We start from the raw sequence: 14,337 nt of genomic DNA, 5'->3' as shown, positions 1-14,337 counted from the left end.
CTGTACCTGTAATTTGTCTTTTCACTGTTAATATCTTGACAACTTTTTACACTTATACCTTTAAAGCCTGTTTTAAAGCTTTTTTTCAAAATGGTCACTAGTGCACTGATAGTGTAAGGATTATTGCCCACATTGCCAAACAGGAAACACAGCAATAACGATCCATGATGTGGTATAGAAATGAAAAGCCAGAGCACTTATGTTTTTTTTTGTATTGCTCTTCTTGCAGTGAAGTTTTTGTGGCAGCTGGAAAGCATTGTTATTTCATTTTATTTTTAATTTTATAAATGATATATTTCTGTTGTTCCGGCACTCACGCCGTCCTGACTCACTTGTTGCTGGGCAGATAAAGCACTGGTTGCTAGGCAGCAGTATTTACTTGCGCAGCATAGACTTGGGGACCTGCCAGCCGACAAACACGTCACAGCAGTATGCACGTGCTCAGGTAGTCGCCGAACGCATCACAGCAGTTTACATTTGGTTAACGTGGCAGTAATTTAAGAAGAAACATAAAATAACAATTATGGATACATTTGTAATTCGAGATAAAGCTTCAACTCCGAAGGTAGAAACGAGTGCTAGAGGCAGTCAAAGTCAAGACGTGGAAATATCAGAGAAGCCAGAAGCCAAAAAAATCCTGACCAGTCAGAAGTTTGGAGCAAGAAAAAAACACTCATTTCAGCAAAGTTGGGAAAATGACTATTGGTTTGTGGAGAGCAACGGGAAACTAATGTGCCTTCTTTGCCACGATATTTTTATTTGCAAGACTTTTGAAACTGCTCACACTGACTTTTCAATAACATTTTCTTGACTGTGCCAGTCGGAAAGCCAAAATTCTGCAGTTGAAGTAGGTTTACCAGCAACATTGAAACGTTTTATGACTGACTCTGAATTGGTGGCGATGCCTAGTTATGAAGTGAGTTGGATTCTTGCAAATGGGAAGAAAGCATGTAGCAACGCAGACATTGTGAAAGAATGCTAGGTTACGGCTCTTGAAATTATTTCAGAAAATCTTCCTAAAAAAGAAAGGGATGCAATTCGGCAGTTGGCAAGGAATGTTCCAGCCAGGCCAGCAACAATCATGTCCGTAATAAGGGAAATGGAAAATCTGCTTAAATTAGAACTCAGCTTAAATTAGAACTCAGCATTGCATTGGACAACAGACATCACAGATATTGCTCAGCTTTGCATCTGAGTAAGGTACGTTACAAAAGAGGGGGTAATAAAATAAGAACTGTTTGCCTTATATCAGCTGCACGCGTTTCTTGCAGTTGCATTGAGATTCGATCTAGATTTGGGAAAACTTGCATCTTGCACAACTGATGGTGCTTCAGCAATGACTGGCTCTGCTGTCGGATTCTCAGCTTTACTGCAACAGCACCTGTTGGATTTGTTACACACAATCGCTTGTATGCCTTCCACTGCATTATCCATTGGCTTGCTATTTGAGACAATGTTTAAATGTGTGTAGGATCTTTATCTATACATATAGCTCTGCTGTGACCAAACGTTATTTCAATTAGAATGTTGGTAATCATGGTTTTGTTGCATGTTGAATAAGATAAAGGGGTTTCTCTAAATGAGACGTTTCTTTGCTGGAGGTTGATGCTGAATACAAGGAGATCGTATTTCACGCTGAGGTATGTTAGCTAAGCCAGGGTAATGTTCTGAAGAGATTTGTCTCTTTGGTGCCACATGTGACTGCCTTTCTGAAAGAAAAGCAGAAATTTTCTGAATTTTCTGTGTTCGAAAATTATGCTTGGCTGAGAGACCTTTACTTTCTAACTGAGATCACAGAACACTGAAATAAACTAAATTTGTCAATGCAAGGACGTGAGAAAACAGTTGCTGATTTGGCCAAACGTGTCCACCAGTTTCGACAGAAAGTGAATTTGTTTATCGACCAAATGACAGTCTGATTTCACACATCTCCAGTTGTTGAGGGGTCGTGGTGATGTTACCGGGCTGAAAGAACTGCTGGTTACATTTTCCCATCGATTCCAGGATTTCGACAGGATGTAGCTGGCATTCTCATTTCTAAAAGATCCTTTCTCTTTTGCAGTCAGAAATGTGAAAGAGTTGGAAGAACTGTTATCATTGAATCGACAGCAATTTGAAAGTGACTTACTTTCTCTGCACGCCTCAGGCGACTTTGCTCAGTCAGACATTCTGAGCACCTGGCCTGATGTACTTCAATCGGAGGATTATGCTGAAGTCAAATCTGTTGGCGCCAGGCTGTTGTCTGTGTTCGGGTCAACTTACCTCTAGTCACATTTTCAACAGTGAAAGTTCTCAAATCAGAGTTTAGGAGAAGTGAAGTCAATCTGTAAGCACAGCTGTGCTGTGCAGTGAGCAACTCGTTGACTCCCAATTTCCAGTTTCCAGAAAAAGAACGCTCAGATTCCAGTACTAAATTTCCCAGACACTGAAAACTTTTAGTTTTTCACGATGTACACACTTGCTAAATAAAGTGCTGTTACTGTTGAATGTTTATATATAAAAAAGCACTGTTTAATTTATTTTTGTTCAGTTATGGTAGAAAACTTGTTCATAGCTTTTATTTATTTTGTGTTAATAAGAGTATTTTACACTTCTAGCACTGTATGTGTGTGTGTAACATATTTTTGTTCAGTAATATTAGAAAACTTTCCCACTGTTTTATTTATTTGTTAATAAATAAAGTATTGTACACTTAAGAACTGTGTGTCAGCTGTGTGTCTGTGTGTGTGTGTGTGTATATATATATATATATATATATATATATATATATATATATATATATATATATATATATAATTCATGAAGACCTTGTAGTTAATATATGTTTGTAAATCTAGTCATAAAGTTAAAAGTAAAATTGTCTGGTGGCGGTCCATCACCTTTTGGCCGGCAACCCTGGTGGCCCGTGGTCACATTTGAGTTTGTGACCACTGCTTTAGAGGACAGATCTCTAACCCCAGTGCACTAGAGCGGTTATTTTGAAAATAGCTTTGAAACAGACTTTAACGTTATAAGTGTAAAAAGTTGTCAGGATGTTAACAATGAAAATAAAAATTCCAGGTACATTATTTAAACAGTTGAAGCAATACGTGGGGACGTGTACGCTATATTTTTCAGAATCTCGCTACTTACTCTTTAAGAAAAATCGGATTTTGAAATACTGTGTTGCATCAATATAACCCCCCTTTCTAATAGATCCTTTATCCTCAGCAGCAGGATGTTGATCGTTACACTAAAGCTTGATCCAAAGGCATGCAGAAAGTGTAGGGCATATCGACTCTCGTGTCCAGTGCCCGTTCTCGTCTATCTCAGACAGAGCAAGCCCCAGTGGGGATTTCCAGAAGCTTCTCCAAGGCACTTGGCTGCCCATAGTTCCACATTAGTGGAATCAATAGCACCAATTGCATTGGGGACATCAGTTAATCTATACATCCCTTTCTTTGGTGAGCTGCAGTTGTGAAAAAAAAAAAAAAACAGAAGTAGATGGGAGGTGTTACCCTTGACAGACTGGGAGAAACAAACACATATACATGAACGTAAGCCACTTGATAAATTTAAGACAAAATCTACGTTTTTTTTAGTAGGTATATTAAATCCAACATTAAGTACTTTTAGCAAACTAATAGAGTCATATAGAAAAAACTACTACAAATTGTCGTACTCCTAAATACTCCAATGTAAGTCAACTAGAGAGAAAAGCTATTAAGGAACTTAAAGATAGTAACAACATATTAATTAAATCTACAGATAAAGCAGGCTCCATAGTTATTCAGAATAGTGAGGATTATATAGCTGAAGCTTTAAGACAACTAAATAACAAATATTTGATAGCTGATGAGCCTCTGGTTAGTGATCCAACATTACGAATAAAACAAGAAAGAGTGTGGTTTTGGATAAGGCTATGGAAAGTATTTGATCACACAGAGTTAATATGATTTTTTTTTTAAACTGCATTCCCTAGAATACCTGTTTTGTATGCACTACTGAAAATACATCAGAATCCTACAAGGCTACTAGGAAGGCTTATAGTATCAGGGAATGGTTCAATTTCTGAACCGTTAAGTCAATTAATAGATTTTTTTCATTAAAGATATTGCAGAAGAGCTGCCATCTTATTTATCTGATACTCATGATGTGATCAAGTTGCTTTCCCAATATACATTCCCCCCAGAAGCATTGTTTGTTTCTTTCGATGTGGAATGTCTGTATACTAACATACCACAAGGCTGTCATTTTATTTTGAAGCAAAGCGAAACGATCTACCCATGGATTTCCTTTTGGAATTAACTACATTTATATTGGGATCAAATTACTTCTTACTTAAAGATACATTTTACTTAAAATTCAAGGCACAGCCATGGGCTCTGCTTTTTTTCCAAACTATGAAAATTTATATATGGGATATTGGGAAAAACAATATATTAATGACACTGCATGTCGTTGTTCTCTAAGACGGAGTTAGTCACCAGACACAATATGAATCAATAAATAAATACATAAATATGTATTACTTGTCATGACGCACGTGCATCAACATATGAAATGAACTGAATAAGGAAAAGAAAAGCAATATGTAAGTGTATGTTAATAAACTATAATAATAAAGTAACAGACAAACTAACGTTAATAAACTGCCAAACTACATTAACACAGCCCCCCCTACACAGGATAAAAAATGCAACAGCAATATACAAGACATGCACATTATTTAACAGAATGGCAACTCACCAGAACGGGAAACACAAAATTATTTGGCGACTTGTGTCTGATTCAGGTTTTTTTCAAGAGCTCGAACAATATCCAACTTTTTGTAGCAAAAGAAACAGCGGCGCATTTTGCCATTTGTTTACATGCCATTTTGTAGCGATGAGGTGCACTCGTGGAAATCAGAATGTAAAACAGTACATGGTAACTTTTGGTGTGGAAGATGTGTTCATTGTTCTAACATGCACAATACCAAATATTTTAATCACCCACACTCCGGCCGTAAATACATAAGGTTTTATCAATTGTGATACAACCCATGTGATATATATGCTTAAATGCTTGTGGCTTGGTTTATGTAGGACACAGGGTTTTCAATTAGTTTTGAAATATGTGGCACTTACAAGGTAGTAGGGTGCACCAATGACATCGAGGCGCATTGCGGCGAGGGGGAGAGTGTGGGAGGGGGATAAAAATGAAAAAAGGGATACAAATTGTGCATTCTGGCACATTTTTGCATGGTTTAAGCATATGCTAGACTAGTAGTGGCCTGCTTGTAGTGTCTGACAAAGTACTCCATTAGTGCAATGAAGGAGCTTTATTTCAGCACTGCTCACAGCAAGATCAACAAGAAAAATTGACTTTAGGATCATCAAGGCCCTTGCAATACAAGACTGGGGAAAAAAAATTGTATTTGCTAAGAAAATCGATGAAATACTCTGATGCAAAATATTCTCTTTCACTTAACTATATCCCGACTGCTTTAAATCACAGAAGTTATACACAGTAGGTTGCAAAACATTGGGACCACCCCACTAAAAATTACACCTTTGGAAGCTATAAACTGCAATGTAAGCAAAGTCTGCAGTCTAAAGCAGTTGAGTGCAGATAGCTGAAATATGGAAGAATGCCATAAAGATCCATATATATTCAACAATAGTATAGAAAAAACACTGTAGTTTAATAATGTAAATGTTTGATTTGCATCAAATAAAAATTGAGAACCCTGTCCTGACCTTACAAAAGAATCCAGTACCAACTGGTGTCAAAGGTATTTTGTCTTTTGTAATAATAAATCAAAAGCAATAACTATAACAATTTGTGAATTTAACGAAGACAACAGACTTCCAAAATACTATTATTATTCAATGTCTCCATCTTTTTTTTTTGTAGACCCAGTGTAACAAAACTGCTGATGTAACAACGATAGACACCAGTGTGGAATATGCAGTTAAACAGATTCCCGCATCAAGCCAGTATTACAAAGACGCAATGAATAAATATTTTAAAACATCGGTGATTGTTGTAAAATACTGGATTATGGTATTAATAAAAAAAGTACAGACATTTTTAACACAAACTGCGGTACCGACATATCATATTCTGACATTCATGTGAACGGGAGTAGTTAATTAAAATGTTATTTTGGATATGTAGTTAATTAAAATGTTATTTTGGATATAACTATTTAAGCTAGTTCAACAATACACCTTTTATAAACTAATTTAAATTTTGAGTGAATTAGAATTTTTTTTTGTGTGTAATTATTGACACCATATTACGTGCGAAACCTGCATTTTGATGATCTTTAGCTCTAGCATGCAAGAAAAATACAACACCAACAGCATATTTCATTTTCAGTAAAATAACACATTGAAAATGTATACACAGCAGTTTTTTTTTTAATTTAAGTTACATGATGCACGTATGTTGCATCATGTACCAAATATTAAACATTAACCTCAATAAAATAGCTTTTTATAATAAAGATAAACTTGAACAAATATTACAGTGCCTAATTGGTAGCAAATATTGGCGTCTGACCCAGATTTATTTTAAAAGTTTGGTGCGGTGTCTCCAAACTCTCTCTTCTTCCTCCTCCTCCTCCTCAGAGCTCCCTCTCCCATTAGTCTTCTGCCATCAGCTGACATCCCAGCATGCCTTTCTTCTTAAAGTATAGTCTCTATACATAACATAACCCAGCCAATATCTCATATCTAGGGGCCTGGAAAATTCAATGTATTTTTTAAAGAAATTAAAAAATGACTAAAAAAAAAACAACGAATTTCACAGTGTCACGAAAAACACATTTTCTTTTTACATGATATTCTACTGATGTAAGTGTTATCATTGATAGTTGATCAAAAACATCACCCAAAAAACCAAGGCTGAAACATTTTAACATTTCTGTGTTAACATTTCTGAATTCTGTGTCTGCCTTCTGCGATTCCCTGGTTATCGCGATAATATTTTTATATAAAAATATAAATTATTTTTAAAACTGGAACTCATTTTGCAATCTATTCTGCATTCCTTCAAATCGAACGACAGAATGACTGGACGTTTCGCATTGTTCCAAATTACACTGAGTTGCTAAGCAGCTGCAGAGTTGGATCTAAGATCATTTCAGTTGTTTAATTTAGGTTCATGAGAATAGCTGTTAGGGATGGGAGTTTTAAACATTTAAATGTATAAAGTGGTTAAACGTTGAATAATATGCTAGACGTATAACCGGTCACATGACAAATTTCACCAAATGCATATTTATTATGTATTAATTTTAGTAATTTATCATCTTATACAGTAGTCTGTCGCGTATCTGATTGCTGTGGTGCCACAGAAAGGGCGGATATTATAAAAAGGAAGGGGTTTGACAATTGCCTCCCAGTAGTTTTTTCTAATTGGTGCAACAGAAAGATTGACACAGGGGCGGGTTTTATTCTCGGTCGATCTGACGCTTCATTGGTGTACTCTGTGTTCATGTTGTAGTAGGTATGGTATCCAGTCCACAGGGTAAGAATGTTAATGACCAGCGTTTTTTTCTGACTTTTGTTATATTTTTTTTATAAAATGGCATCTCTAAACAAAGGAACGAGGCAAAGCCACATTTATAATTATTTTGAGGAACTAACTGAGAAAACCGTGGTTTGTAAATAATTATGAGAAACAATTGTGGTTTTTTTTCAATATTAATTAAGAGAACACAACAAGTGTAAATAAATTATGTATAGGCTTTAATTTACCAGTATAATTTTACGTAAATAATTTGTTTAAAAAAAATGTCCTTGATATATATGTAATTTGTCAACAGAAGGGGATATTAAAAAAAAAATTAAAAATGGATTTCTCTTTTGTGGCACCAATCTGAACAGTAGTTAATATAACAATGTACTGGAATCTGTGTATTCTGATTCTGTAACACATGTAAGCTGTGTGTTTTTTTTTTTTTTTTTTTTTTTTTTTTTAATTATTATTATTGGTTTTGTTTTATTGTTTGAATATAACATTAATGTAAAAAAAAAAAAAAAAAAACAGTTTAGTTTAATTTATTCACTTTGTGCCCACAGGACCAGCACAAGTACATTTCAACAGCGCAGTACAAATACAAAGAGAGACATTTACTAAGATACAAATAATAATACAACTGCTTTCAAAAAGACCAACTTCCCATTGGGCTTATTATTTTTAAGATTCTATTGATATTTTAGTATTACATCTTGGATAGACACTATAAGATCGTTAACTTTATTAAAAATGTGCACGGATGAATCTACCGGTTAATTAACTAATGGACATAAATTAACCGAACAAAAATTCGAATCGAGCGACAGCCCAATACTTTGGTGTGTATGTGTTTTTTTACTTTTGTAGTTAAGTCTTTGCGATGTTAAAATATTATTTGCTTATTTAGGGGTTCTTTGTGTGGAAAATACTAATCGGGCTGTCAGTATACATCAGAATGTAATACAAAGAGAGTGTGTGTGTCTGTAGATATAGTTTAAACGTTTAAACGCTGACCCCCATACAGCATTTATGTACCAAAAGCACATCCCTAATAGCTGTGTCAACCCACACCTGAGTTATTCCATGATCCTCATTTGTGGTATTCAGCTCTGGGTCTTTACTGGCAATAACTAGTCTATAATATATGCAATTATTATTATTAGTCGTAGTCGTCGTAGTTGTACTAGCAGTCTTCATAGTATCACAATAACATTTTGAAGCAAAAAATAAGTCTTGCACCAAAACATATTTGTTACATTTTGCAGAATGTAATGGTTTACAATTTGTGTCTCTTTTACATGTACCTAACCAGGCATAAAGTCTGACAGTAAAATTACTTTAATTGGAGATCCATTTTCAAAACACCATGGTGCTTTAGTAACTAGCACATTTAAATTGGCTAAGCAGGAGTTTCAGATGTAGACCTGTTTAAATGAATATGATTTTTCCGGGAAACGCCAACGTGACAAAAAAAGTCCACGATAATTCAAAGAAATGTTCCATCAGAAATGTTAACATGGGGCTTCAGCATGACACCTTCATTGAAATCTCCAACTGAACTGTACTTTTCATACTGGGAAATTTAAAAGGCATTTATAGTTTCAATGTGATTCTAGATTAATGACTTTATCAGCTGCCAGTAGTTTATCAAGCACATTCACTAGTATTATAAGGCTATATGTGGAATATTAACATTACGTGATTTACATAAGTAACTGTTAATCAATAGCAATATTTATGAAAAACAGCAATTTATGAAAATATCACAAAAAACACACACAAGTATGTTATTTACATTCACCCCTGCTAAGGCAGTAAAGATGTCTGTGTTATACATCCTCCTTGTATACTGTACATATAAATATATATGTTACGGTAAAAGTCAGAATATTGGGAAACCTTAAGGTTTACTGGTAAATGTCAACATTTTGAACTAGTTTAAATGACTCAATCTTAATGGAAAATGTGTATGCACAAATACATAAATTGTTAGACAATGTTTTTTTCTTAGTGGAAAATGTGTATGCAGAAATATATTATTCAACATCAATGTTTTTTCTTAATGGAAAATGTGTATGCAGAAATAAATATATTCTTTGACATTAATGATTATTTTGTTAATTGACAATTTAGATGCAGGCATAAATACATTATTTGATGATATACCTGCATTTACCAATATGCTTTGGTAAATCATAAGATTAACCAGTAAATGTCTCAAAAGCAATCAAATTCTTTATCATTTCAGACATTTACCAACAAGCCTTGGTAAATCTTAAGATTAACCAGTAAATGTTTGAAAAGCAGTTTATTTGTTCAGAATTTCTGACATTTACCACCATATTTGATAAATGTTGACATTGACCGGTAAAACTTAAGATTGACCACATTTGGACTTTTACCGTAACAAATATATGTGTGACCTAACTACATGTTATTAACTACATGTTATTAACTACGTGTTATTACACCGAACGGAAAAGCAGTTCCCTAGATAAATGTACATTTCTAAAGAGACATAAGTAAGATGGACAGGCACCTCTTACATCCCCATATTCTGACACTTTCAATAACTTGTGCTATAAAATGTCCTATCCAAGTTTAATACTTGGATAAGTGGTTTTCTAGATGAAGTAAAATTGTGAAATGTATGTACTGTACTTATGTAAGGGTCCTCCACTATTTCCCCAGGAATATACATTTCAGTCCATTCATTTTAGAACAGGTAACTTTAAATAATAACTTGGTACACAATGAAAGTGCATTATATTGTGTTACAATATAAACAAAGAACTGTATAGCTTAGAGTTAGATTTAGTATGATGCACTAGTTAGCAACTGCAAACATTTATACCAATATGATTATTTCTACTGTATAATAACGAATGCATAGATGTATTATGAAGGGAGCAAAGCCCAGAATTGTTATTAAAAAATATTTAGTTAAGCAGTGATAATAATAATAATAATAATAATAATAATAATAATAATAATAATAATAATGTTATGGCTTCCAAGCCCCAGTACCAGTACGAAACACTTAAGAAGTGTTTGGAAGAAGCGGGTTTAGTTCTTGATATTTGCAAAGTTTTAAATCAGTAACTTCAGCAGTTCCCCAGAAAAAGATTTTGAAAGTTTTTTTTCCAAAAAATGCATCTGGCAGCCATCTTGGTTCACGCACAAACACCCTTTTTAGAAAAAGTAAATTGTACTGACACACGCATGATCGTTTTCAGGATTGGAGTTAATCAACGAAACTGTTTTTAAACTGAAGCAGTTTAAATTCAAGAAGAAAATTTAGGGTCGGCGGCCATCTTGTTTAACAAAACAACACCATTTTGTGAATTCTATTGTCGCCGGGATGATGCCTACTAAGTTGGGCGTAAATTGGTTAAATGGTTTTCGAGCTGAAGCAGTTTGTTGTTTGGTGCAAGTTTCGTCAAATTTGGCGGCAGTATTTTAATATCAAATTTTATCACAAATTTTATCACAAACCGTGAAGCAGGTTTGGATTTTGATGATATATGCCACGTGTCAGATCAATCACTTCACCTGTTCCCAAGAAGAAGATTTTTGTAAGAGTCAGTTGTAGTGATACAGTGACAGGGATGATGCTTATGAAATTTGGAGTCAGTTTGTCAACTGAAGCAGTTTTAAATTTAAGACGTAAATGTACGTCTGGCGGCCACATTGTTTTATAAAACATCATCATTTTGACATATTTGTATTGCATTGTCACCGGGACGATGCCTACCAAGTTTGGAGTTTGTTAGTCAAACGGCTTTCAAATAAACGCAGTTTGTTAGGGGTGCGTTTCGATAAAATTGGTGGCAGCCATTTTGATAGTAAACTTTATTGCAGCAACTTCTGCTTCGCAAACTTGAAGCGGGTTTGGTTGCTGATGACATATACAAAGTTTAAGATCAATCGGTTCACCACTTCCCACGAAGAAGACTTTGAAAGGTTTTTCCAAAAAATGCATCAGGCCACTCTCTTGGTTGATGCAGGAGTGCAATTTTTTTTGCATCTGAACTGTAATCTACACAGGATGATACCTACCAAGCTTCATGTTGATTGGTTACACCTCGTGCAAACAGAAGCAGTTTGAAGTTGATGGAAGAATAAGAAAAGTCCTAACAATAACAATAGGCTTCCCAGCCATTCTGGCATGGAAGTCTAATACATAATTGTCAGAGATTATATTCCATGTTTGGTTCTAGGTCTGACTGTTAGCAAAAACTTTATTTTACCATTCATGTAATTTATAAATACATTTGTAATAAAACATACAGTACAGTATATACTTGGGCACCAACTTGTTTCCTGTTTGAGAACACATATTAGATATAATCCATCATGATTGCATCCATTGAAAGCTGGCTTGATATGAGGTAGATAAATATTATTTAACTGTGATGTTGTTTCCAGCATTCAAAGGGAAGGGCCATTGCAATGTCAGTAAAAATCTCTTAAGTTGCTGAATTTCATGACGGATACAGGAAATTAAAACAAATACAATGCTCAATGGATTTAAAAGTTGCTTGTTGAGATATGTGGCACAACAAAAAATCTGATCATATTGAGAAGGTATGAAATAATGCTTCTCCCTGTTCCAGCAATGAGAACACATTTAAAAAGCACACATAGAAGAGGACATGAATGAAAGCAGCCATAGCCAGTTAATGCCATACACTTATTAACTTTCCTATTAATCTTATGAGTAGAAACCAATGCATCTATTCATTCACATTGTAATGATTGGCTGTTGTGTATGTGATGCTGTGGGCATTTGAATGGCTTTACACTGCAACTAAATCTAATATTGGCAAATTAAATCTAAATGGAGGTGTATCCTAACCCAAAATGAACTAAACTAAACTAAACTGTGGAGCAACAAGATCAGAATTAAAATACACACAAAGCTCAAGTTTCAAGTTTCATTGCACCAGACGTACAATTCTTCTGGTCACACAGATTTGAAGATCTTATCTAAATCAACCAGATTTCATCCTGCTTTTATGTAGATGAGTTAAACAACATGTTTAACTTTTAGTTTTTAATCAATAGAAATGCAGCTTCATAAACATTCAAACCTCCTGACAGCATGTTAAAGAAGAAGACAAAACCAACTGGTGTCCATTTTGTCACTACAGTAGCTACTGCCCTGGCCATTTTGGCTCCATAAAGTGGTGAGTGGATTTGGAAAGGCTGTTCATTTAATTCTCGCAGAGCTGCTGCCACAACACATGGCTTATTTTTAGCTAAATAAAACCAGGTGATCCAAATCCACATCCTGCCAAAGGTGTTCCTTGTTAAAACAGAGCAACTTTTTTGGAAGAAGCCACTGAAAATAAAGTTGCTCTTCTGCCTAACTGAGAAATATAATTATTATTTATTAGGCAGAAGAATCAGACCCTTCACAAAAAGTTTAAAATAAGATCCAGCACTAGTAGCTGCAGAGTGCTAAGTATTGTTTACCTGTCAGCTGGCATTGATTAATCTTGTGTTCAGTGAGATCGCTCAGTGACTCGAACACCTGGAGGCAGCTGTCGCAGCTGTGCAGAGCTTCGTCCTCTATCTCCTCCCCCTCCTCCAGAGAAATAAGCCTCTTCTTTAAATCACCTTCTTCACCATCCTCAGCTCTCTTTCCTAGTTTGCAATTTGGATCTGAAAGATTTGCAAAGAAAGTGTCAAATAAAGACCTCCCAAAACGAATTGGAAATGAATCTCAACAATACCATATGGTGCACCTCCCAAACCACCTCCCATTGAAAAGCATTGATTCTTTAATAACATTACAGTTGTCAGTAAGCTAAGATGTTTGACCTTATCTTTAATTTTGCTTTCACATAAGTTCATAAATCAGCTCAAGTGCTGAGCTTTTCGGAATAACACCTTATGTTTGTAGCACAGCTGTAATTAACCAATGGATTAACTAAACAGTCAAAACTGTAAGAAAGTCCAGCTGTACCGAAGACCAACTCACTATTCAATGCAACCTGAAGGCTACCAAATGGACAGAGACTTGGGGATGCTTCAGACAGGTGTTTCTTTCTAGTATTTTTAGGATGTTATAGATCAAGTATGAAGACCACCTGTCAATAAAGATGACTTTTAGATGGTCCTTTGGGTTCTAGTTATAAGCAGGTTTGACAACATACAACATTCCTATTCCCTACATGTGCACACACCAATTTAGAAATCATTCTACTCTATTTGTTGACCTTTTAGCAGAATCTTTTATCTCAGTGTGTCCCTCAGCTCAACCAAGAAGTAAAAAACCTGAGAACAAGCATTACGCTACAAGAAAATAATAATTGGCATTTCATTTGGGCCACCCAAGATTTTTAGCTCTACTTCAGGTCACACACTGTTTTGTCCCTCGCTCATGGTAGGGGAAAGTGGGAGGCTGTGGTGGGAAGTTCTTAAGTGAGTAGTAAGAGTAAGAGCTTCCCTCTACTCCACCAGCACAGAGCAGCTGCATATTTCCTTGAGCTCAGGAGAGATGTGGGTGTGACCTATGTCAGAGACAAGCTTGACATACATATTAAGAAAACGTTAATTTACCAAGGGTTTACAAAGCAGTGAAAATTGTACTAGAGCTAATTAAATATAATGCTTTTGTTTCACATTTAAATCATTGATGTTGATGCTATTCTGAATTGGTGAACCAAGAGCGCTGAACTTGCAGCTGTTTCACAGACATTGACTTTATTCAGCCAACTACTGCAATAAATGACCATCTTTGACAAATCTTATATAAGTACCACTACCTGTGCTGATCTACATTTGTGTTACCAATTCTCAAAGACTGCTTTATTCTGTTTCTTTGTAATACATTGATTCCAC

General features: G+C 35.1%; 1 protein-coding gene across 10 annotated transcripts in view; it reads right to left on the bottom strand.

The window, feature by feature from the left end:
* LOC117394465 (zinc finger protein 521-like) overlaps positions 1-14,337 on the bottom strand; it is a 192,046-nt gene that overhangs the window by 156,251 nt on the left and 21,458 nt on the right. For all 10 annotated transcript variants that reach the window (XR_009320156.1, XM_059016620.1, XM_059016624.1 and 7 more), the window contains one exon: positions 12,967-13,155. Coding sequence is in view for 9 of the 10 variants with exons in the window: in XM_059016620.1 (XP_058872603.1) it covers positions 12,967-13,155 (189 nt within the window). In the remaining variant the exon portion in view is untranslated. The remainder of the gene's footprint in view (positions 1-12,966; positions 13,156-14,337) is intronic.

The sequence above is a fragment of the Acipenser ruthenus genome, chromosome 3 (genome assembly GCF_902713425.1).
Source record: "Acipenser ruthenus chromosome 3, fAciRut3.2 maternal haplotype, whole genome shotgun sequence".
NCBI classification, from domain to species: domain Eukaryota; kingdom Metazoa; phylum Chordata; class Actinopteri; order Acipenseriformes; family Acipenseridae; genus Acipenser; species Acipenser ruthenus.
The sequence above is the reverse complement of the archived record's forward strand: the minus strand, read 5'-3'. Positions and strand labels throughout refer to the sequence as shown.